The 16889-nt window shown below is 57.5% G+C and overlaps 2 protein-coding genes across 3 annotated transcripts in view; one reads left to right on the forward strand and one right to left on the reverse strand.

Annotated features, from left to right (window-relative positions):
- The window catches only part of TMEM63A (transmembrane protein 63A), a 33159-nt gene extending 31921 nt beyond the window's left edge, over positions 1–1238 (forward strand). For both annotated transcript variants that reach the window (XM_070055402.1, XM_070055401.1), the window contains one exon: positions 235–1238. The gene's annotated coding sequence lies outside the window, so the exon portion shown is untranslated. The remainder of the gene's footprint in view (positions 1–234) is intronic.
- EPHX1 (epoxide hydrolase 1) lies at positions 648–15779 on the reverse strand (the record flags this gene model as incomplete). Its single annotated transcript, NM_001082275.1, is given in 9 exon segments — positions 648–976; positions 1579–1704; positions 4342–4450; positions 5648–5856; positions 6361–6490; positions 6893–7120; positions 10330–10510; positions 13106–13293; positions 15662–15779. Coding segments are annotated over 8 exon segments (1368 nt in total). The 3' UTR covers positions 648–774.
- Positions 15780–16889: the final 1110 nt, after the last annotated feature.

Consider the following 16889-nt stretch of genomic DNA (forward strand, 5'->3'; position numbering starts at 1 on the left):
GGGGGGATGCTTTCTGAGTCACAGCAGCTGCAGTGGGAGTACACATTGCTCCCTCCCCTCTTTCCCAATTCCCCTTTCGTGCCAGAGTTTCCAGCTCTGGAGCTGGGGCTGTGTGTGAGGATCTGTGCCTCCTCCCCCTTCCCCCCCCCCAGCCAATCAGCCCTGGTCACTGTGTAGGGTAAGCAGGGGAGTACCCCTACATCTGAGCACCAGACAACGCCCATCCCTCTGCAGGCCCCCAGCCAGCCGGTAACCAAAGATCCCGCAGCGGCCGGGTCTGGATGGGAGTCCGGCCCCCTCCACGTGCTGCGTCTTTCACCCACTGCTGTCAGATGGACTGTGGGGGAGCTGGGGGTGCCGTACGGTTGCTGCAGCAGCCCCCACCCGCCGTGCACGCCTCCGCGGGCGGAGACCACCGGGACGACTTAAAAAGCACCCTCTGGGCTGGATGAAGCCTCTCCTGCCTTGCCAAGAGCTAGGTGTCCCAACCTCCAGGGTTAGGGGCAGCCCAACTCTTGCCCTAGATGCTGCCTCCCTTCTCCCCCAGGGGGCGCCAGAAGCACAGGCTGGTGGGGCCTCCTTCACACTCTGCCTGGCGTGCCCAGCAGAGCCAACCCCCCTGCCCATCACTGGGGTCCAACCACTCATGGGAGTCAAATCATTTATCAGCCACGCCATGGGGGTGAGACAGTGAGTATGGAGGCCTGAGGTGGGTTCCAGCAGGCCAGGGGAGGAGGCAAGCCGACCCCTCACCCCAGGCAAGGCTGGGAGGCATCACTGCCGCTCCACCAGCCCCACGAACTTGCAGATGTCCCGGGCCAGCAGCTCCGGCTCCTCGAAGGCGGCGAAGTGGCCCCCGCGGGGCATGTAGGAGTAGGAGATGAGCTGCGGGTACTTGGTCCTCACCCACTTCTCTGGCACATGCATTATCTCACACGGGAAGGCTGCGAAGCCCGTGGGCACGTGGACCTTCAGCCTGCAAAAAACACAGCCACCGCTGAGGATGGAGGCCAGGCCTGCTGCCGCCCTCACACAGCCAGGGAGAAATGGGCGGGCAGTGTTAAACTGGTGCCCGGTTCGAGTCTGAGTCACTTCACTTCCCACCTAGCTCCCTCACAACTCCAGGAAAGCCATGGAAGATGGCCGCTGCCATTGTAGCCACTTGTGGGGGTGACCCAACAGACAGAAGCTGACTCTGTCTCTCCCTGTCACTCTGCCTTTCAAATAAATTTTTTTTTTTTTTAAAGAGGCCCTGGGCTCTAACCCGTCCTTGTGTTCAGATCTCCAAGGGCCCACGCTCTCCTAGGAGGCCATGGGGGCAGGCCCACGGACTGAGTCCGGTGCTCTCACTGTGTTCCCTTCTCCAGGACGAATCTGGACGTCTCAGAACTGTCAGGGCCACACCAAGCCCATACCCGAGCTGGGGCTGGGCCCTGTGGGACAGCCAAGGGCAGTGCTCCTGTCCACACCCCAGGCAAGGCTGTACCTGTCCTGCCCCCATGCCCTCCCTGGAGTCCAAGAGCAGGCCACACCCCTGCCTCCAGCCTTGGAGGCTCCCGTGTGCTCGGGCAGGCTCACCGCTCATGCTTGTGGGCCATGAAGCCCTGGCCCAGGTTCTCCTTGTAGTAGCGCTGGGAGGAGACGATGGAGCCAGTGGTCCAGTAGATCATGATGTTGGTCAGCAGGTCCTGCAGGGAGAACTTCCTGGAAAAGCAGAGCAAGGAGCACACTCAGGCCAGGCGCAGCTGGCCCCAGAGCAAGCCGAGGCCCTGTCCTGCACCACACCACCAGGTGGGCCTCGATCCCCCTGCCGCGGGGAGGCTGCTCCACTGCCCAGAGCACAGTGCTGACCCTGCACAAGGCAGTGCCTCCGGAGCCCCTTCGGCTGTATCCGTTCCTTTACCCCTCTCAAGCGCCGATGGGGCACAGGTCCCGTCACCAGCTCCATCTGCTGTGGCAAGGGTCCAGGATGCACACCCCACGGCCCCACGGCTCCCGCCTCCATCTGCCTGCACTCGACTCCAGCCCACCAGGGGCTTCTGTCGCTCCCCGTCTTCGTGGAGGAACGACACAGGACCCTGCATTGTTCTTTCGTCTGCTCGGCCCTCCCCGGGTTTGCTGCTGGTTCTTCCCGGGTTGGCTACTGTCCCTTCCACCTCCGTGGAAGGGCGGTTCCCCCTGCCACATTCCCCACTTCCGCAGGGGAGCGGCACACCGCCGGCCGGCTCTCTCGGGGGCTGCACAGGTGTTCCCCTTAGATGTTCCTGGTGCATGCCGGCTCTCTCCTCCTATATAGTCCTCTTCCACCAATCCCAACTCGGCTGCCCACACGCCGAGCACGCTGCTCTCCTCCAATCAGGAGCAAGTCCTACAGTTTATTGGCTGAACTGGAGGCAGCTGTGTAGAAGCTGTTTTCTTCTCTCCCAGCGCCATATTGTGGGAGAGCAGATGCATAGAATAAGTCTTAATTCCAGTAACAGTATAGTCCGAGTTGCTCCCCACAGCTTCTCCAGGGCAGTGTGTGTCGCATTCCTCAGGAGCCTAAGGGACTTGGAACTTGGAGGCGGCCTGGACATGGAGCTCATGGAGGCAGTGAGCCCAGAGGGCCGGGGGTCCAGGGTCTCATATTAGCCACTGTGCTCAGGAGCTCTGGGACTTGGAGTCGTTTACCCTGCCTCTGCCTCCATTTCTCCTGTCCTGACAACAGGATCTACACCACCTGGAAAACATCCGGAGGGGATCCACTACATGGATCCCAGGCCCATTTATGACTGCGTGTCCAGGCAGGAATTGGCTCAAGTTCGCCGCTGATCAGAGGGTCCCTGCTGTACCGGTGCCTCACTGATGATGCGTTTACTGAACGCCAGCTGGCTGCCAGGTGCCAAGCGATGCACTAGGTTGGCTGCCTGCCTGGAGGAAGGAACAGGTGGTCCGACAGGGAGACTGTGACATAAGCCACACTGGCTGCACTGTCCTGGGGCAGAGGTGGGAGTGGACACAGGCACAGAGACAAGTCTGGCCTGGATGATGGAGAAGTCAGAGAAGGCTTCTCAGAGGAGGTGACCTTGGCCCTCAGCCTGGGAAAGGATGGTAAAATGGGGGCAGGCTGATCCAGACAGAGTTAGGCATCCAAATAGGAAGACGGGAGGAATGCACGGACAGAGGCTTCCTGGGAGTGGAGTCGGTTCCCGAGACATCTGCACACCCAGGAACGTACACTCCTTACGCTTGCCCCTCTCAGTCCCTGTCCCCAGCCACAGCAGTGCAGAGCAGGGACCGTGACAGAACACCCTGCTCAGTGTGGTTTTGCAGTTTTGATGGCAAAATCAAACACCCCTCTGAGAAACCGGGAACCACCGCAGTAATGACAGACTCTGCGAGCCAGCGTTTGCCGAGTTGGCCCAGTGCTTGTGTCTCCCTGGCGGCTCTGGACACAGCGTGAGGACCACCACGGCCACCGTTTCTACCGGCTGGTGCCAGTGGTCGTTCTAGAACACAGCCGTGATCCTGTCTGCTACACCCCGTTGAAAGCCTGGGGCTCCCTGGCGCTGGGTGGCAGGGAGGCTCACATCAGGTTCCTGGCCCCCGTGTGTGAGAAGCCCTGGGACATCCCAGGGCGAGGCCTGTCCCACTGCAGGCTCTGCGTCAATCACCCTTCCCGAACATGCCTTGCATCTCACACTCGCTCTGAAATCCCATCTTCTGCCTCTCACCTTTCCCCACCTGGCAGACTCCTACACGTCCTGCCACGTTCTCCCAGTCACGTCCCCTCTTCTCGCTCAAAGTCAATTCTCCTTTCTTTGGTCTCCCAGAGAGCGCATTCATTCCACATCTGTTTCCTGAGTACCTACTATAGCCTGGCACCATTCTAGGTGCTCAGACCAGAGCATGGCCAAGACAGAGTCCCTACCGCAAGGGGGGAGCCAGTCTCCCCACAGCCTCCATTCCCCACCCCGCACTGTGCCCGGTGCTCCCTGAGGAGCACCTGTGCCTCCCCAGGCCTCCTGCAGCCTCCCTCCCTAGATGGTTTCCACAGACTACAGGGTCACGCGGTGCTCTTGGCAACACAGGGGTGCTCACTGCCCTCTGGGCTCCTGGATGCCACAGGGCAGAGGTGCCGTCAGCCCTCGTCCCACATCTGCTCGCCCCACCAGGAAACCTGGGCCAATCATCAGAACCCCCTAATCAAAACCGAGGGCTGTGCTGGTCATGGGGTGAACACCTGTGCGGAGGCCAGCAACAGCAGGAACTTGCTCACCACCCTCCATAGCATCAGCAATGAGCAGGAGCGGGGTGGCCGCCAGGACCAGGTCCCCGGCAGCTTGGACAGACAGCTCTCACCTCTCCAGGCCTCCGTCCTCCAGGTCTCGGAATTCTGAGTTGGTCCAGGTGGAAAATTTCTCTAGAATGTATGCAGCCAGTCCCACAGGAGAGTCATTCAGAGCACAGCCTGGTCGGGAGGAGCAAGGGCAGGGCTCAGGCCTGGGTCCCCAGGGACTGTCCATCAGGACGGTGGCGTTCTGGCAGGACACCTGCACCCTAGCCCCTTTGGCGCTTCTGTGCCCACCTTCCTTAACCTTTGACCAGGCATGCCCATCTGACACCTGGGGATGCCAGCTCCCCCACCCTGTGTGCGTGGCACTCTTCAGACGGAAGGGTCCCAGCTGTTTTTAAGAAGGTGGGGTTCTCTGGTCTGTGTGTGTGCTCTGATTCGTGACACTGAGAAGCAGCCCAAGAAGCCAGGATGGGGATCAGTAGGCCCATAGCTAGGTAAGTCATGACTGTGACACGGAGCCAGCGCAGCGGACCCCGGTGTGCTGACCCTGTGACCCCTCCGCGGAAAAGTGCGGAGTGAAAACCACGCTGTCAGGAGTCCGGGGGTGAGCAGCCCCAGGGGCACAGAAAGATGGCGTCCAGGGTTCTGGGCTTCTGCCTGTGCGGCAGGCTCAGGGCGTGAAAATGAACCAGCCACGCCATCAGCATGCTCCTTTCAAAGACAGGAGGGGTGGAGCAGGGGCTACAGGTGGATGGCCTTTGCCATCATGTGCTGTTTGAACGTGCGTCTTATACTCAGAGGGGAAATGGCTTAATAAACTGCAAGCAGGGACTCGCCTACAAGACTTTAAAATAGGCAGCACAGCTCCTGGCTGTCCCCTGATGGGGCCTGGAGCCGTGCAGTGGGCCCTTCCGGAGGTGTCTGATCCCCTGGGGGCAGGGGGGCACACTATGCCCCACCTTTTGAGCTTGGTGAGTTACAGAATTCAGATGTGTCAGTCAGCCTGTAACAGGACCCTCGCAGCAGAAGGGTCGAGGAACTGGCTCCAGGCCCTGGGCCACCCTCTTGCCTTCCTCCACAGCCCAGAGCTGCCAAGCGTGGAGCCTCCTCTTGCTCCACATCGCCCACCTCTTCCTTCGGCCTCTTCAGGCAGGACTTGGGCTCAGGGGCGGGTCAGGGGTCAAATCACTATGAATATGGAGCCGGCTCAACAGATGTGGCAGGATGGGCCTGGGAACTTGACACTCACTTTCGTGGCAAGGTGCAAGTAGGGGCCTGACGAGCTCTGTGTTCCCTACAAGTGAGCCTGAGGCGTGTGCCACCCTGCACCCCCACGCCCAGTGGAGCCCCCGGCCGGCCAGCTGTGCTCACCCACAGTGTCGGGCTTGGTGGCCTGGATGTGCATGTAGCCGCTCTCCCTCATCAGACTGTAGAACACCTTCTCCTTGAAGGGGTACAGCAGCTCCATGTCCCTCTCAGTGTAGCCAAGAAGTCCCCCTATGCGCCGTCCCAGCAGGAGGGTCAGAGTGTAGTGATTTCTTAAAATCAAAGCCATGTTCAAGTGCAGACCTTTCACGTGGCTGAGGGCAGAGAGGGGCCAGGTAGGTGAGCCTGGGCTGCTGCCAAGGCAAGGGGCGGGGGGTGGGGGGCAGAAAGGGGAGAAAGGCCAGCCACAGAGGGAGGGGAACAAGGCTGGCCTCCTCTGGCACCTACCCCAGGGACGGACACAGGAGTCACGGGACAGGGATTGGGGGCAGAACACAGAGTTTCCAGAACGTTCTGGCTAGGGCTCTTCCGGACTTGGTCTATCAGGAAGGTCTAATTCCCCGCCACCCCTTCTCACCGGCCCTCTCTGAACACCTGGCCCGGAGTCACTAACCCTGCATTATGCCAAGTGGGAGGACCCAAGCCAACGCACTCCAGCCCCAGCAGGGACAGGGACCCTTCCTATTCCACAGGCCCACAAGCATCCCTTCCTGGGTGGCCTCTGACAAGACGCTGCGCCTCGTGTCCTGGGGGGATGGCTGCCCCGCACACATATGCTCCCAGGGTCTGTTCCCTGCACACGCGGCGGGTGGCCTCACCTGGGCACCAGCTGGGCCATGTTCGTGCAGACCAGGGCCCCCCAGTCCCCGCCCTGGATGTAGAACTCCTGGAAGCCCAGCCGCAGCATCAGCTTGTAGAAGATCCTGGCGGTGCTCACCGAGTTGAAGCCTGGGGGTGGAGGGCAAAGTCACGGGCAGCTGAGGGGGCAGCAGCCCCCGTGGGGTGAGAGGGAGCGCAGAGGCAGGGGCTCCTGCCCCCTAAGGGCTGTGCCCAGTGCTTATCGCAGTCGACGGGGCAGAGTGGACCGCCGCCACCCTGCGGGGATGTGTGGGTGCTCATGGGCTCACACTGGGCTCCCTAAACGGGGAGCTCATGAGGACACGAGTGCAGGGCTTATGCAACACTGAGCAGCCTTGGCAGCTGCTCTGCCCACTCCCTGAGACGCACAGCCCTTTAGCACCCCCGTCCTGGCCTCCTCGGCCACTCCCCGCCCGATCCTCAGGGAAGGACAGCACCGACGGAGCATGGCCCAGGACAGGGTGGGCCCGTGGGCCCTGGCGGTCTCCGTACCCTTCTTGGAAGATGCCTGTGAGAAGCCATAGCCTGGAATGGAAGGGCAGATGACTTCAAAGATGTGCTCATCGCTCAGGCCGTGGCTCTTGGGGTCAGTCAGCAGCGGGATGATTTTGTAGAACTCGAAGAAGGAGCCGGGCCAGCCATGCACCATCAGCAAGGGCTTGGGGGTGCGGCCAGGGGGCACCTGCGGGGGCTTCACGTGGATGAAGTGGATGTCCAGCCCTGGGGGGACAGAGTGCAGTCAGGTGGGGGTGGGGATCCAGTCAGCCCCTGCACCCCACAGAGCGCCAAGGGCTGGTGCTGTTCCCCACCGACTGTGGTACTGAGCGCAGGAGCAGCAGGCAAGCCACCGAGCACCTGCTGCACTCAACCTTCACGGCCTCCCCGCAAGTGTGGCACCATCACCACTCCCGGTCACATCAGAATGCTCGCTCAGGAGGACAGGGCCACCCTGTGCAGGCAGCGCTGTAGGCTCAGCGCCCAGACATTTCCTGGCTCGCAGTGGGATTCCATGAACACTTGTTCAATCATTGAAAAGTCAGGTGTGGGGCCGCCTATGGTGCCAGCATCCCATATGGGTGCCAGTTCGAGTCCCAGCTGCTCCACTTCCAATCCAGCTCCCTGCTAATGGCCTGGAAGATGGCCCAAGTGCGTGGGTCCCTGCACCCATGTGGGAGACCTAGAAGAAGTTCCTGGCTCCTTATCAGCCTAGATCCGGCCATTGCAGCCAACTGGGGAGTAAAGCAGCAGATGCAAGATCTCTGTCTCTGTCTGAAACTGTGCCTTTCACATAAATAAATAAATCTTTAAAAAAAAAAAAGTTGGGGTTAGGGACCCTGTATATCCAGCAACACAGGAGTCATCAAACAGATAACAGTTTAACAGTGTCTTAGAATACAAAGTAGTCATTTACGATGACAGTGTAGCTGTGAATCTACTGAACACAGAAAACAGTTCAAGGGCAGGTGTTGTGGTGTAGCACTGAGCCACTGCTTGGGATGTTTGCATCCCATTGGAGTGCTTGATTCCAGTCCTGGCTACTCTTGCAATACAGCTCCCTGCTAACATGCTGGGCAGGCAGCAGATGATGGCCCAAGTGCTCGGATCCCTAGCACCCACATGGGAGACCAGGATGAAGTTTGGTCCTGGCTTCAACCTGGCTCAGCCTGGTTTCAACCTGTTGCAGCCATGTGGGGAGTAAACCAGAGGAGAGAAGATGTGTCTCTCCCTCTCCTTCTGTCACTCTGCCTTTCAAAGAAATAATACTTAAAAAAAAAAACAGTCAGGAATTATTTAAAAAAACAATGTCAGCAGACATTAGTAGGTGGTAAAATCAAATTACCAAGTCATGCCTATTGCATGATCCAGTTATGTATGCACGTTTATACTGCGTACATGATTTCAGCAGTCTGGAGGGTGAACTCAAACATAAAAGGCAGTTTTGGAGTAAGATCAGGTGCTTTCATGTTCTTAGTGTCCCATGTACTTCGTAATTTTAAACAACATTTTTTAAATGAGATGTTGGAGGGGAGAGGGAGTGCATAGGGAGAAAGATCGAGTGCCGCCCCATCTCCTGGTTCCCTGCCCAAACACCAGCAACAGCCCTGGCAGGGGCTCCAGCAAGGAGCCAACAATTCAGTCCAGGTCTTCCATGTGGGTGACAGGAACCTGACTACTTGCACTGTCACTGTTGATCCCCCGGGTTTTACAATAGCAGGAAGTGGGACTCCAGAGCTGGAGGCGGGCACGGAAGCTGAGCCCTTGGCGGCCTCACTGCTGGGCTGTGCGTTTAGGAGCTGCACACAGAGGGAATCACCTGCCCAGTGCGCTCGGCATCCAGTCCTCCAGGCCCACCTGTGCCGCTGCACGCTGCAGCTGAACGCTACCCTGGGACAAGCAGCCACTGGCGCATCACCCAGGTTCGCTCAGCTTTCACCCAAGGACCCCTCCCGCCCCAGGATCCCAGGCAGGACACAACGTGGCATTAGCTGTGTTGGCTCTTTAGACTCCTCTTGGCGGTGACAATTTAAACTCTGAGAAATACTTCGAGAACATAACTTCCTTTTAGCAAAAATAGAACCCTACATGCATTCTATTCTGGAACCTCATTTTTGTCACTTAACAATGTATCTTGGGTGTCCTTCTATGTTGCTAAATTTATTCCTATTCTAAAGCTTTTTTTAGTAGGTATTCTTATCTCTTGGAACACACTGAATGATGCAAGATGATTTTTTTCTATTAAAATTCCACCACATTATCCTTTAAGCTTAGAAAAACCACACACACATGCACACACACACACACACGATTCGTGTGTCTTGGCTCGCCCTGAAGTACAGGCGAGTAAACAAAGCAGAAGTGTCTCTGGGAGTGAGAGGGAGACCTCCTGTCCCTGTATTTCCTTACTGAACTTTCTGAATCCTAAATATTTGGATTTATACATTTTTACAAGCCTCATGGTCCCCCTGGGGGCCCCACTTCCCAGTAGGAAGGACACGCTTGCTGGGCTGCTGGGTCAGAACCCAGGAGCTGAGCTGTGCTGCGCTCCAGGAGGCCTGGCCTGACGGGGGCATGAGACAGCATGGGGTGGAGGGTGTCACGGCCAGAGGGCCCAAGTAGCCGGGTGTAGGAAAAGCAAGGAGCTGTGAACAGCCAGGAAGGCTGCAGACCAGACTGTGGCCCTGCACCTGCACCCCTCCTGCCCTCTGCACAGGCTGCAGTTGGACTCACCGGGGGCCTCGGGGAGCCCCCGCAAGCTCCCAGACTCTAAGGTCGGTCTCCTGCTGTTGCAGGATGTGGGTTAGATCTGGATGCTCACCACAGAACAAGGAGGGAAGAGGCGGGAACAGGGAGGCCGAAGGGTGCAGCCAGTGGGGCCAAGCACAGAACCCTGGAGCAGTCAGCAGCAGGGACACAGGGCTCAGAGTAGCCCAAGAGAGGACCCTGGGAAGGTCCGTGATGAGAGGGAGATGGCAGCACACGGACAGCAGACGGGGCCTCCTTGGACCAACTTCAGGCTGGGGAAAAGACACACGAAGGTTTGCTGGGCTGGGGCTCAGAGGCCAGCAGCTGGCACCATGGAGGCTGGGCAGAAGACAAACAGACCCAGACCCAGTGGAAGGACCCCACAGTGCAAGGCCAGGCTGAGAACGAGACCGACGCCATGCCCATCTGACTCTCCCTCTCAAGGACTGCCACATCACTGGACTGGATTCTCTATTTCTTTGGCTTTTAAGTTTTTTTTTTTTAAATACGCTCCTCTGTCCAGCTCCAAAGACCTTTGGAATTGTAGGGACTCAGCATTACCGTAAGTCCCAGCTTACGAATCCCTGCGGGGACCCGCAGTCAGCTGCCAGGCCCCCAGCTCTGAGCGACTCTGAACCTCACACGTGAAGGCTGCTCCGGGCGGAGCGGGGGATCTGGAAACAAACCTTCGATCTTGGTCTTGAAGTGAGGGTATGAGTTCAGAATCTCCACTTGCTTCTTCCAGTCGAATTCGTGCCTCCAGTAGGAGAGGATCTTCTTCAGGTAGTTGGAGTTGAAGCCGTAGTGGAAGCGGCTGTTCTCCAAAGGTGGGGTCAAGCGGATCCTGTCGATCCTCTGGTGTAAGTCCTGGAGCAAAGGAGAGGGGGCTGGGTGGGGCGGAGCGAGCACTGCGCAAACCCTCCCACCTCACTGGCTGCCCCAAAGCACAAGGGTTCTTTGCTGTAAATCTCAGGCTTCTTTCCATATTTTATTTATTTATTTTTTAAGATTTATTTATTTGAAAGTCAGAGTTACACAGAGAGGAGAGGCAGAGAGAGGGAGAGAGGGGGAGAGAGGGGGAGAGAGGGGGAGAGAGGGGGAGAGAGGGGGAGGGGGGAGGGAGGGAGAGAGAGAGAGAGAGAGGTCTTCCATCCGATGGTTCACTCCCCAGATGGCCACAACGGCCGGAGCTGGGCCGATCCAAAGTCAAGAACCAGAAGCTTCCTCCGGGTCTCCCATGTGGGTGCAGGAGCCCAAGGACTTGGGCCACCTTGTCCACAGTGGCTGAGGCTGGGCAGGGGCTGGGAGCTGGGGACTCAATCCAGGATCTCCCATATGGGTGGCAGAGACCAATGACTTGGGTCATCACTGCTGCCTCCCAGGGTCTTCGTCAGCAAGATGCTGGAGTCAGGAGCTGGACGCAGGTACTCTCATGTGGGGTGCGGGCACCTTCACTGATGTGTTACCCGTAGGCTAAACGTCTGCCCTATCTTTTATTTTTAAATGTTTGCACACTATTGATATTGCATTTGATTTTAATTTAATAAAGCATAGTCCAGCTAGGGGTTGGTGTTGTGGCACAGTGGGTTAATCCATCACCTGCAACACCAGAATCCCACATGGGCAGCAGTTTGAGTCCTGGCTGCTCCACTTCTATTTAAGCTCCCTGCCAATGGCTGGGGAAAGGCTATAGAGGAAGGATGGCCCAAGTCCTTGGGCCCCTGCCACCCACATGGGAGAGCCAGATGAAGCTCCTGGCTTCGGCCTGACTCAGTCCTGGCCGTTGTAGTTACCTTGGGAGTGAACCAACAGATGGGACAGTATGCTCTCACTTGCTCACTCTAACTTTCAAATAAATAAATCTTTAAAAAAAATTCACTTGTGGACAATGAAACTTGAATGCCATATAATTTTCACATATCGCACAATATTCTTTTGACTCTCCCTCAATCATTTAAAAATGTAAAAACTGGGGCAGGCATTTGGCACAGTGGTTAAGATGCCTGCAACCCATACTGAGGGGCTGGGGCGAGTTCCAGCTCTGCCTCCAATTCTAGCTTCCGGCTCATGGGCACCCTGGCGGAGGGGGCAGGTGATGCTTCAAGTACCTGGGTCCCTGCTACCTGCATGGGAGATGTGAACGGAGTTCCGGCTCTGGTTCAGGCCCGGCCCAGACCTGGCTGTCACTGCCATTTGGTGAACCAGCAGATAGATTTCTCTATGTCTGTTTCTATCTCTCTGCCTTTCAAATAAACAAAGATTTAAAACATAAAAAGGTCAAAATTATTTTCTGGCCTGAGGGCTTTGCAAGAGCAGGTGGTGGGCTACATGTGGCCCCTGGGCTCTGGTTTGCTGACCCCTGATATATACGTGAGACCTCAGCTGAATAAAACTGACAGACCAGGAGAGAGGGCGTACGTCCAACGGGCACGGACCAGGCTACAAGCCCCGTGCCGGCTGGGGACAGTTCCAGGCAGTCATGATGCCTCCTAAGTGTCACCATTCCCAGGGCTTCCTCTCCCATGCTCCAGTCGCCCCCAGGGAGTCCAAGATTCCACTGAAGGAATCGTCCTCAGGCCGCAGCGGCCACCTGGAATAGGCAGGCTGTAACAAGTCCTAGCCCCAGCTTCTGTTTCTAGACACCCTCCTCCTCAGAACTCCTGTCTTGCCGTGGCACTGCTTGCAGTATTTATCTCTGGTCGCCTTTTCCTCACCTCTTGTTCGCACACCTTCCCTCTCTCACCTACGGGAATACCAGTGATCTGAGGGGCCTCTCTCTCCTCCCGCACACTCAGCAGAGCCCCTGCACACAGTAGGTGTTCCAATACCACAGAAGGAAAGACAGACCGTGCAGGGCTGGGCCCAGCCTTGCTCCTCCAGGAGGCTGCCCGCTCCCTGCCTCCAGCCTTTTGTGTTGCAGGTGGACCTGGGTTCAGCTCCTTCCGCCTGTTAACTCGCTCACCGCGGACAAACCACTGTCCCTCTCTGAGCTTAAGTCTCTGCCTGTGTGAGACCGGCAGGCATATTCCCCCACCAGGATTACCACTGGCACACGGTGGGTGCCTTCTCAGCAAGACAGCACTTCTGCCCGCAAGGCCCCGCTTTTCCCACAGGATCTCTGCCTGGGCCCTGTGGGGGACCCGCTCACTTTCTCCTGCACGTTCACTCCCAAGGTTTCAGGTAGGGCTTAGGGGAGGTGAAAGCAGGTGCTTCCTGCGACCTTTGAAGCTGGCAGCTGGGGCCAGCTGGCGCTCCCTCTCCTGCCTGGGCACGGCTGGCCTTGGGCAGGGGAAAGGGTGGGGAAGCCGAGCACGCCTGTCTGGAGCCACCTGCACCTGCAGCTGCACCTGGGTGAAGTGGGGAAGAAAACACTGCCGAGACGGGCTGCTCCCCTTGCCGCATCCCCTCCCCCACCCAGCGCGGTCTCAGCGCAATCCCAGCCTGCTGGAAAAGGAGCCTCACGTTGATCTCTTCGTCCGACGTCTCCACCTTGAAGGGCCGGATGCTCTCGTCCTCCAGGCCTACGGGCCTCGACCCCGGGCCCCACCACCCATCCTCCAGTGGCAGACTCTCCTCCTTGTCTCCAGAGACGAACCAGTAGATGACGAAGCCCAGCACTGAGGCGAGAAGGAGTTCCAGCAACATGGCTCCTGCAAGTCAAGGGGTGAGCCCTTAGCCATGGGCGCCACCTGGCCAGGCCCCGTCCCAGCCCCTGCCGCAGAGTCCATGTCCCCACCTGTTCCTCCACAGCTTCTCTCCCACTCAACCCCCAATTTGATTTACGTTTATCCCAGAATTCAGGTATGGTACACTAAAAATGGACAACAGAAGAAGGCACAGCACTGTAACTAAGCTATGGCAATCATTAATCACTTTGGGAAAACACAGGCCCACGTTGGCTGCTGAACAGTCTGTGCGGGGCGTTCTGTTCCAGAAGTTTCCGAGAGGACTCCCTCCCCTGGGGCAGGAGGGACAGACTTTCTGAGTGGCCGGCCCAGGAGAAGCAATGGCGTCTCATGGCTCCGCCCCTTTCTCTTGGAGCAGGGCCTGTACCCCCTCGGGTATCCAAGAGGCAAAGGGGTGTCTTGGAAGCGCTGAGAGAGGACACTCAGCTGGGCAGCAGTAAGCCCAGGCACAGCGGGCATCTGAGCTGTGTGACACTTTACCAAATTCTGAATCATATACGACGGCACTTCAAAAACCTGATGCAAGATGCACGTTAGCTTTTAATCCCACTTCCCACGAACTTTTCATGGTGCCTACTGCACAGCTCACCCATCTAAGCATGCAGTGCACACCCATCCACTCACGACCACAAGCCCATTTCGGAACATCTGCGCCACCACAGAGAAATCCTTACCCTGAGCATGGCCTCCTGTCTCGCCCCAGCGCCCCCGGGGCCCCAGGCAAGCCTCATCTACCGCCCGCCTCCAGGGACTTGCCTCTGCCATTTCACAGGCACCCAGCTGCCCTCCTTTCCACTCCTCCCCGGACTTGCTTCCCAGGAGGTCTGGTGAGGACCCCAGCCCAGCACTGCCACATCCCAGGGAGGTAACCGCTGAATGTCTGCGGTCAGGACCTGGCAGGGCAGCCAGCATGGAGCCCAGCTTGGTCCTGGAGGCCCCTGCCTGCGAGCCTCCGCTTGTGTGCCCTCTGCTTGCTCCAACTTACGTGTCCCAACCCTGCTGGGTGTTTACAGAGGCCCCAGGCTTGCTGCCGCCCAAAGCTGCCTCCCTAAGCTTCAGGACCAGGGTCATCCCCAGAAATCCCACCCACAGAGCTCCCCAGAGAGCCAGCAGGGCCTGGCACCTGCCCCCTTCCTGCAGCACAGCGGATTCTGACTGGGAAAATCGGCCCGGAAACACAGTTTTGTCAGTGGCATTACCGACCTCCCAGCCCCCCGTGCAGCCCCTGGCCCAGTCTGATTCCACACTCCCCCCACCCTCGTCGCAACTTTCCTCCTCCGTGCTGATGCCACCCAGAGCCAGCCTCCTCCTCTGAACCAAGCCCCCTCTCCTCAATCGGAGATGTCATCCCACAGTGAGATCACGGCAGCTTTCGAGAGGTGACCCCCAGCCCTACCTCTCCAAGTCACTCTCAAGTGCACGTCTCAGAACCCAGGCCCAGTAAACCCAGCCTTGAGCCTCTAACACCTCTTTGGGCTGTAAAACATTGAACTGGCTCAAGGTCTCACTGACTCAATGTTTACTGAAGTCCCCGATGTGCCAGGGAGCTGGTCTCCAACATCTCCACCAGAGAGGTGGTATGGGATGTGGGTCCCATCCCCAGGCAAGTCAGACTGTGGGCCATGGCTCTTATCTCACAATCCCAAGTGCCAACAGTGCCAGCCCCAGCTACTTTGATCAGCTCTCCTGCAGTAAGAACAAGCCAAGGACTGCTGGAGATGAAGCCCTGTTGTTTCAGAGTTCAGAAAAGAAAACTTGCATGGGCTTTTTCCATGCTCAGAGAGGCCCTCCGCCCCTTTGAGAAGATGGAGAAGCACCACCCTGCAGGCTCCGTGTGCTGTGACTGCGGGGCTCCTGGGTAGTGTGTAGGAGAAGGCAGAGAGCCGGGCTGCCACCTACAGCGGGAGCAGATGGGTGCTGCTCACCCGGCAGGCAGGTGGGTGGTGAGAGACCCTAGCCCAGCAAGGCAGGGACCGGGTCTGTCCTGGTCTCAAACCCCGACTCCAGCACAATGCCCAGCACAGCAAGGCATTCCACCAGTATCTGCGCCAACTGCACAGACCCTGGAAGCAAATAAGGCAGCTGGCAGGCATAAGGAACAACAGTGGGCCAAGTGCACCACCATCACCTCCCCATGGACACACAAGGGCACTTCAAAAAGTTTGTGGGAAAAATGGGATTGGAAGATATGCTTATTTTGGTGCAAAAAAAAATTTTTTTTTGAAATCTATTCCTAGTGTTTTTTTTTCCATAACATGCATGTTCCATGAACTTTTTGAAGACCCCTTGTAACTGTCCATCTTCCCCATTTCCCTGGGCAGGGTGCTTTTACCTGTCCACAAGGGCGCTGTGTTGTCAGCCTCTGCTCACCTGCTTGGGAAGCAGAGCTGTGGAACTCTGCGCACGGCGACACTGCAGAGCTGCGGGAGAGGCGAGACAGCACTGTAGGCACTGGCCCTGGGCCCGCCTTTCTATAACTGCACAGTCCTGCTGACTCAGCTGATTTGATGTCCGCACAGGTCGGTTATCTCCCTTGGACTTCAAACAGCAAATTGAACCCAGTTGGCCCCAGGGAGGCAGGGCTGAAATGGTTAGTGCTCCGGTCCCACCCAAAATCAGGAATCCAGGCCAAGGGGCATTATGGTAGCCAATGCCAGCACTGCCCTGGATACTTTTTTTTTTTTTTAAGATTTATTTTATTTATTGTTTGAAAGACAGAGTTACGGGGAGAAGTAGAGACAGATGTTTCCCTATATGACAGCAATGGCCGGAGCTGAGCCAAGCCGAAGTCAGGAGCTTCTTCTGAGTCTCCCACTAGGGTGCAGGAGCCCAAAGACTTGGGCCATCCTTGGCTGCTTTCCCAGGCCATAGCAGAGAGCTGGACATGCGGTGCCCATATGGGATGCCGGCACTGCAGGCTGGGGTTTTAACCCACTGCGCCACAGCACCGGCCTCCACCCCGGGCAGTATCAGCTCAAGCGGAGGGCAGGATAGCAGATGCAAAGAGAAATTTAAAAACTCTCTCTTGCATTCTAATTAAGAGAATCAGGACAGTGCCTTAAAGCCACTGCTATCAGATCAGAGAGCAGGCTTTAGGGCAGCTTGCTTATTTGCCACTTGGTAGCAGCCCTCATTCACTCGAAGGAGGTGTTCTAGACAAGCCCTGTGTGACAGCAGGTGTGGATTCTCTCCCGGTCAGTTTCTAAGGGATGTCAGGAACCACGGGAAATGCAAATCCGCCCACTAAGGAGTCACAGTTCACGGAACTTGGTTTCCTTTTCACTTATCTACACAAAGAATCTGGGTAGCCAAGGGCCTTGCTCCAATTTGCACAGCAAGTGAGGATCTGAGTTTGTGGCCAAAGCATTGGGTCCCTGGCAGTCACTGGTCATTTGGCTTGGCTCTGCCCATCTTGTCACCGACCCCCAGAACCTGCTAGCAGCCTCAAACCTTCCTATCTGTTCCCTGGGACGGCCAGGACACAACCCAGCCACCACTGCACAGGGACTGAGGCCGTCTGCCCCACCTCATCTCCCAGGCTGGAACATTTTCTCCCAGAA

The sequence above is a fragment of the Oryctolagus cuniculus genome, chromosome 13 (assembly GCF_964237555.1).
Source record: "Oryctolagus cuniculus chromosome 13, mOryCun1.1, whole genome shotgun sequence".
NCBI lineage: Eukaryota > Metazoa > Chordata > Mammalia > Lagomorpha > Leporidae > Oryctolagus > Oryctolagus cuniculus.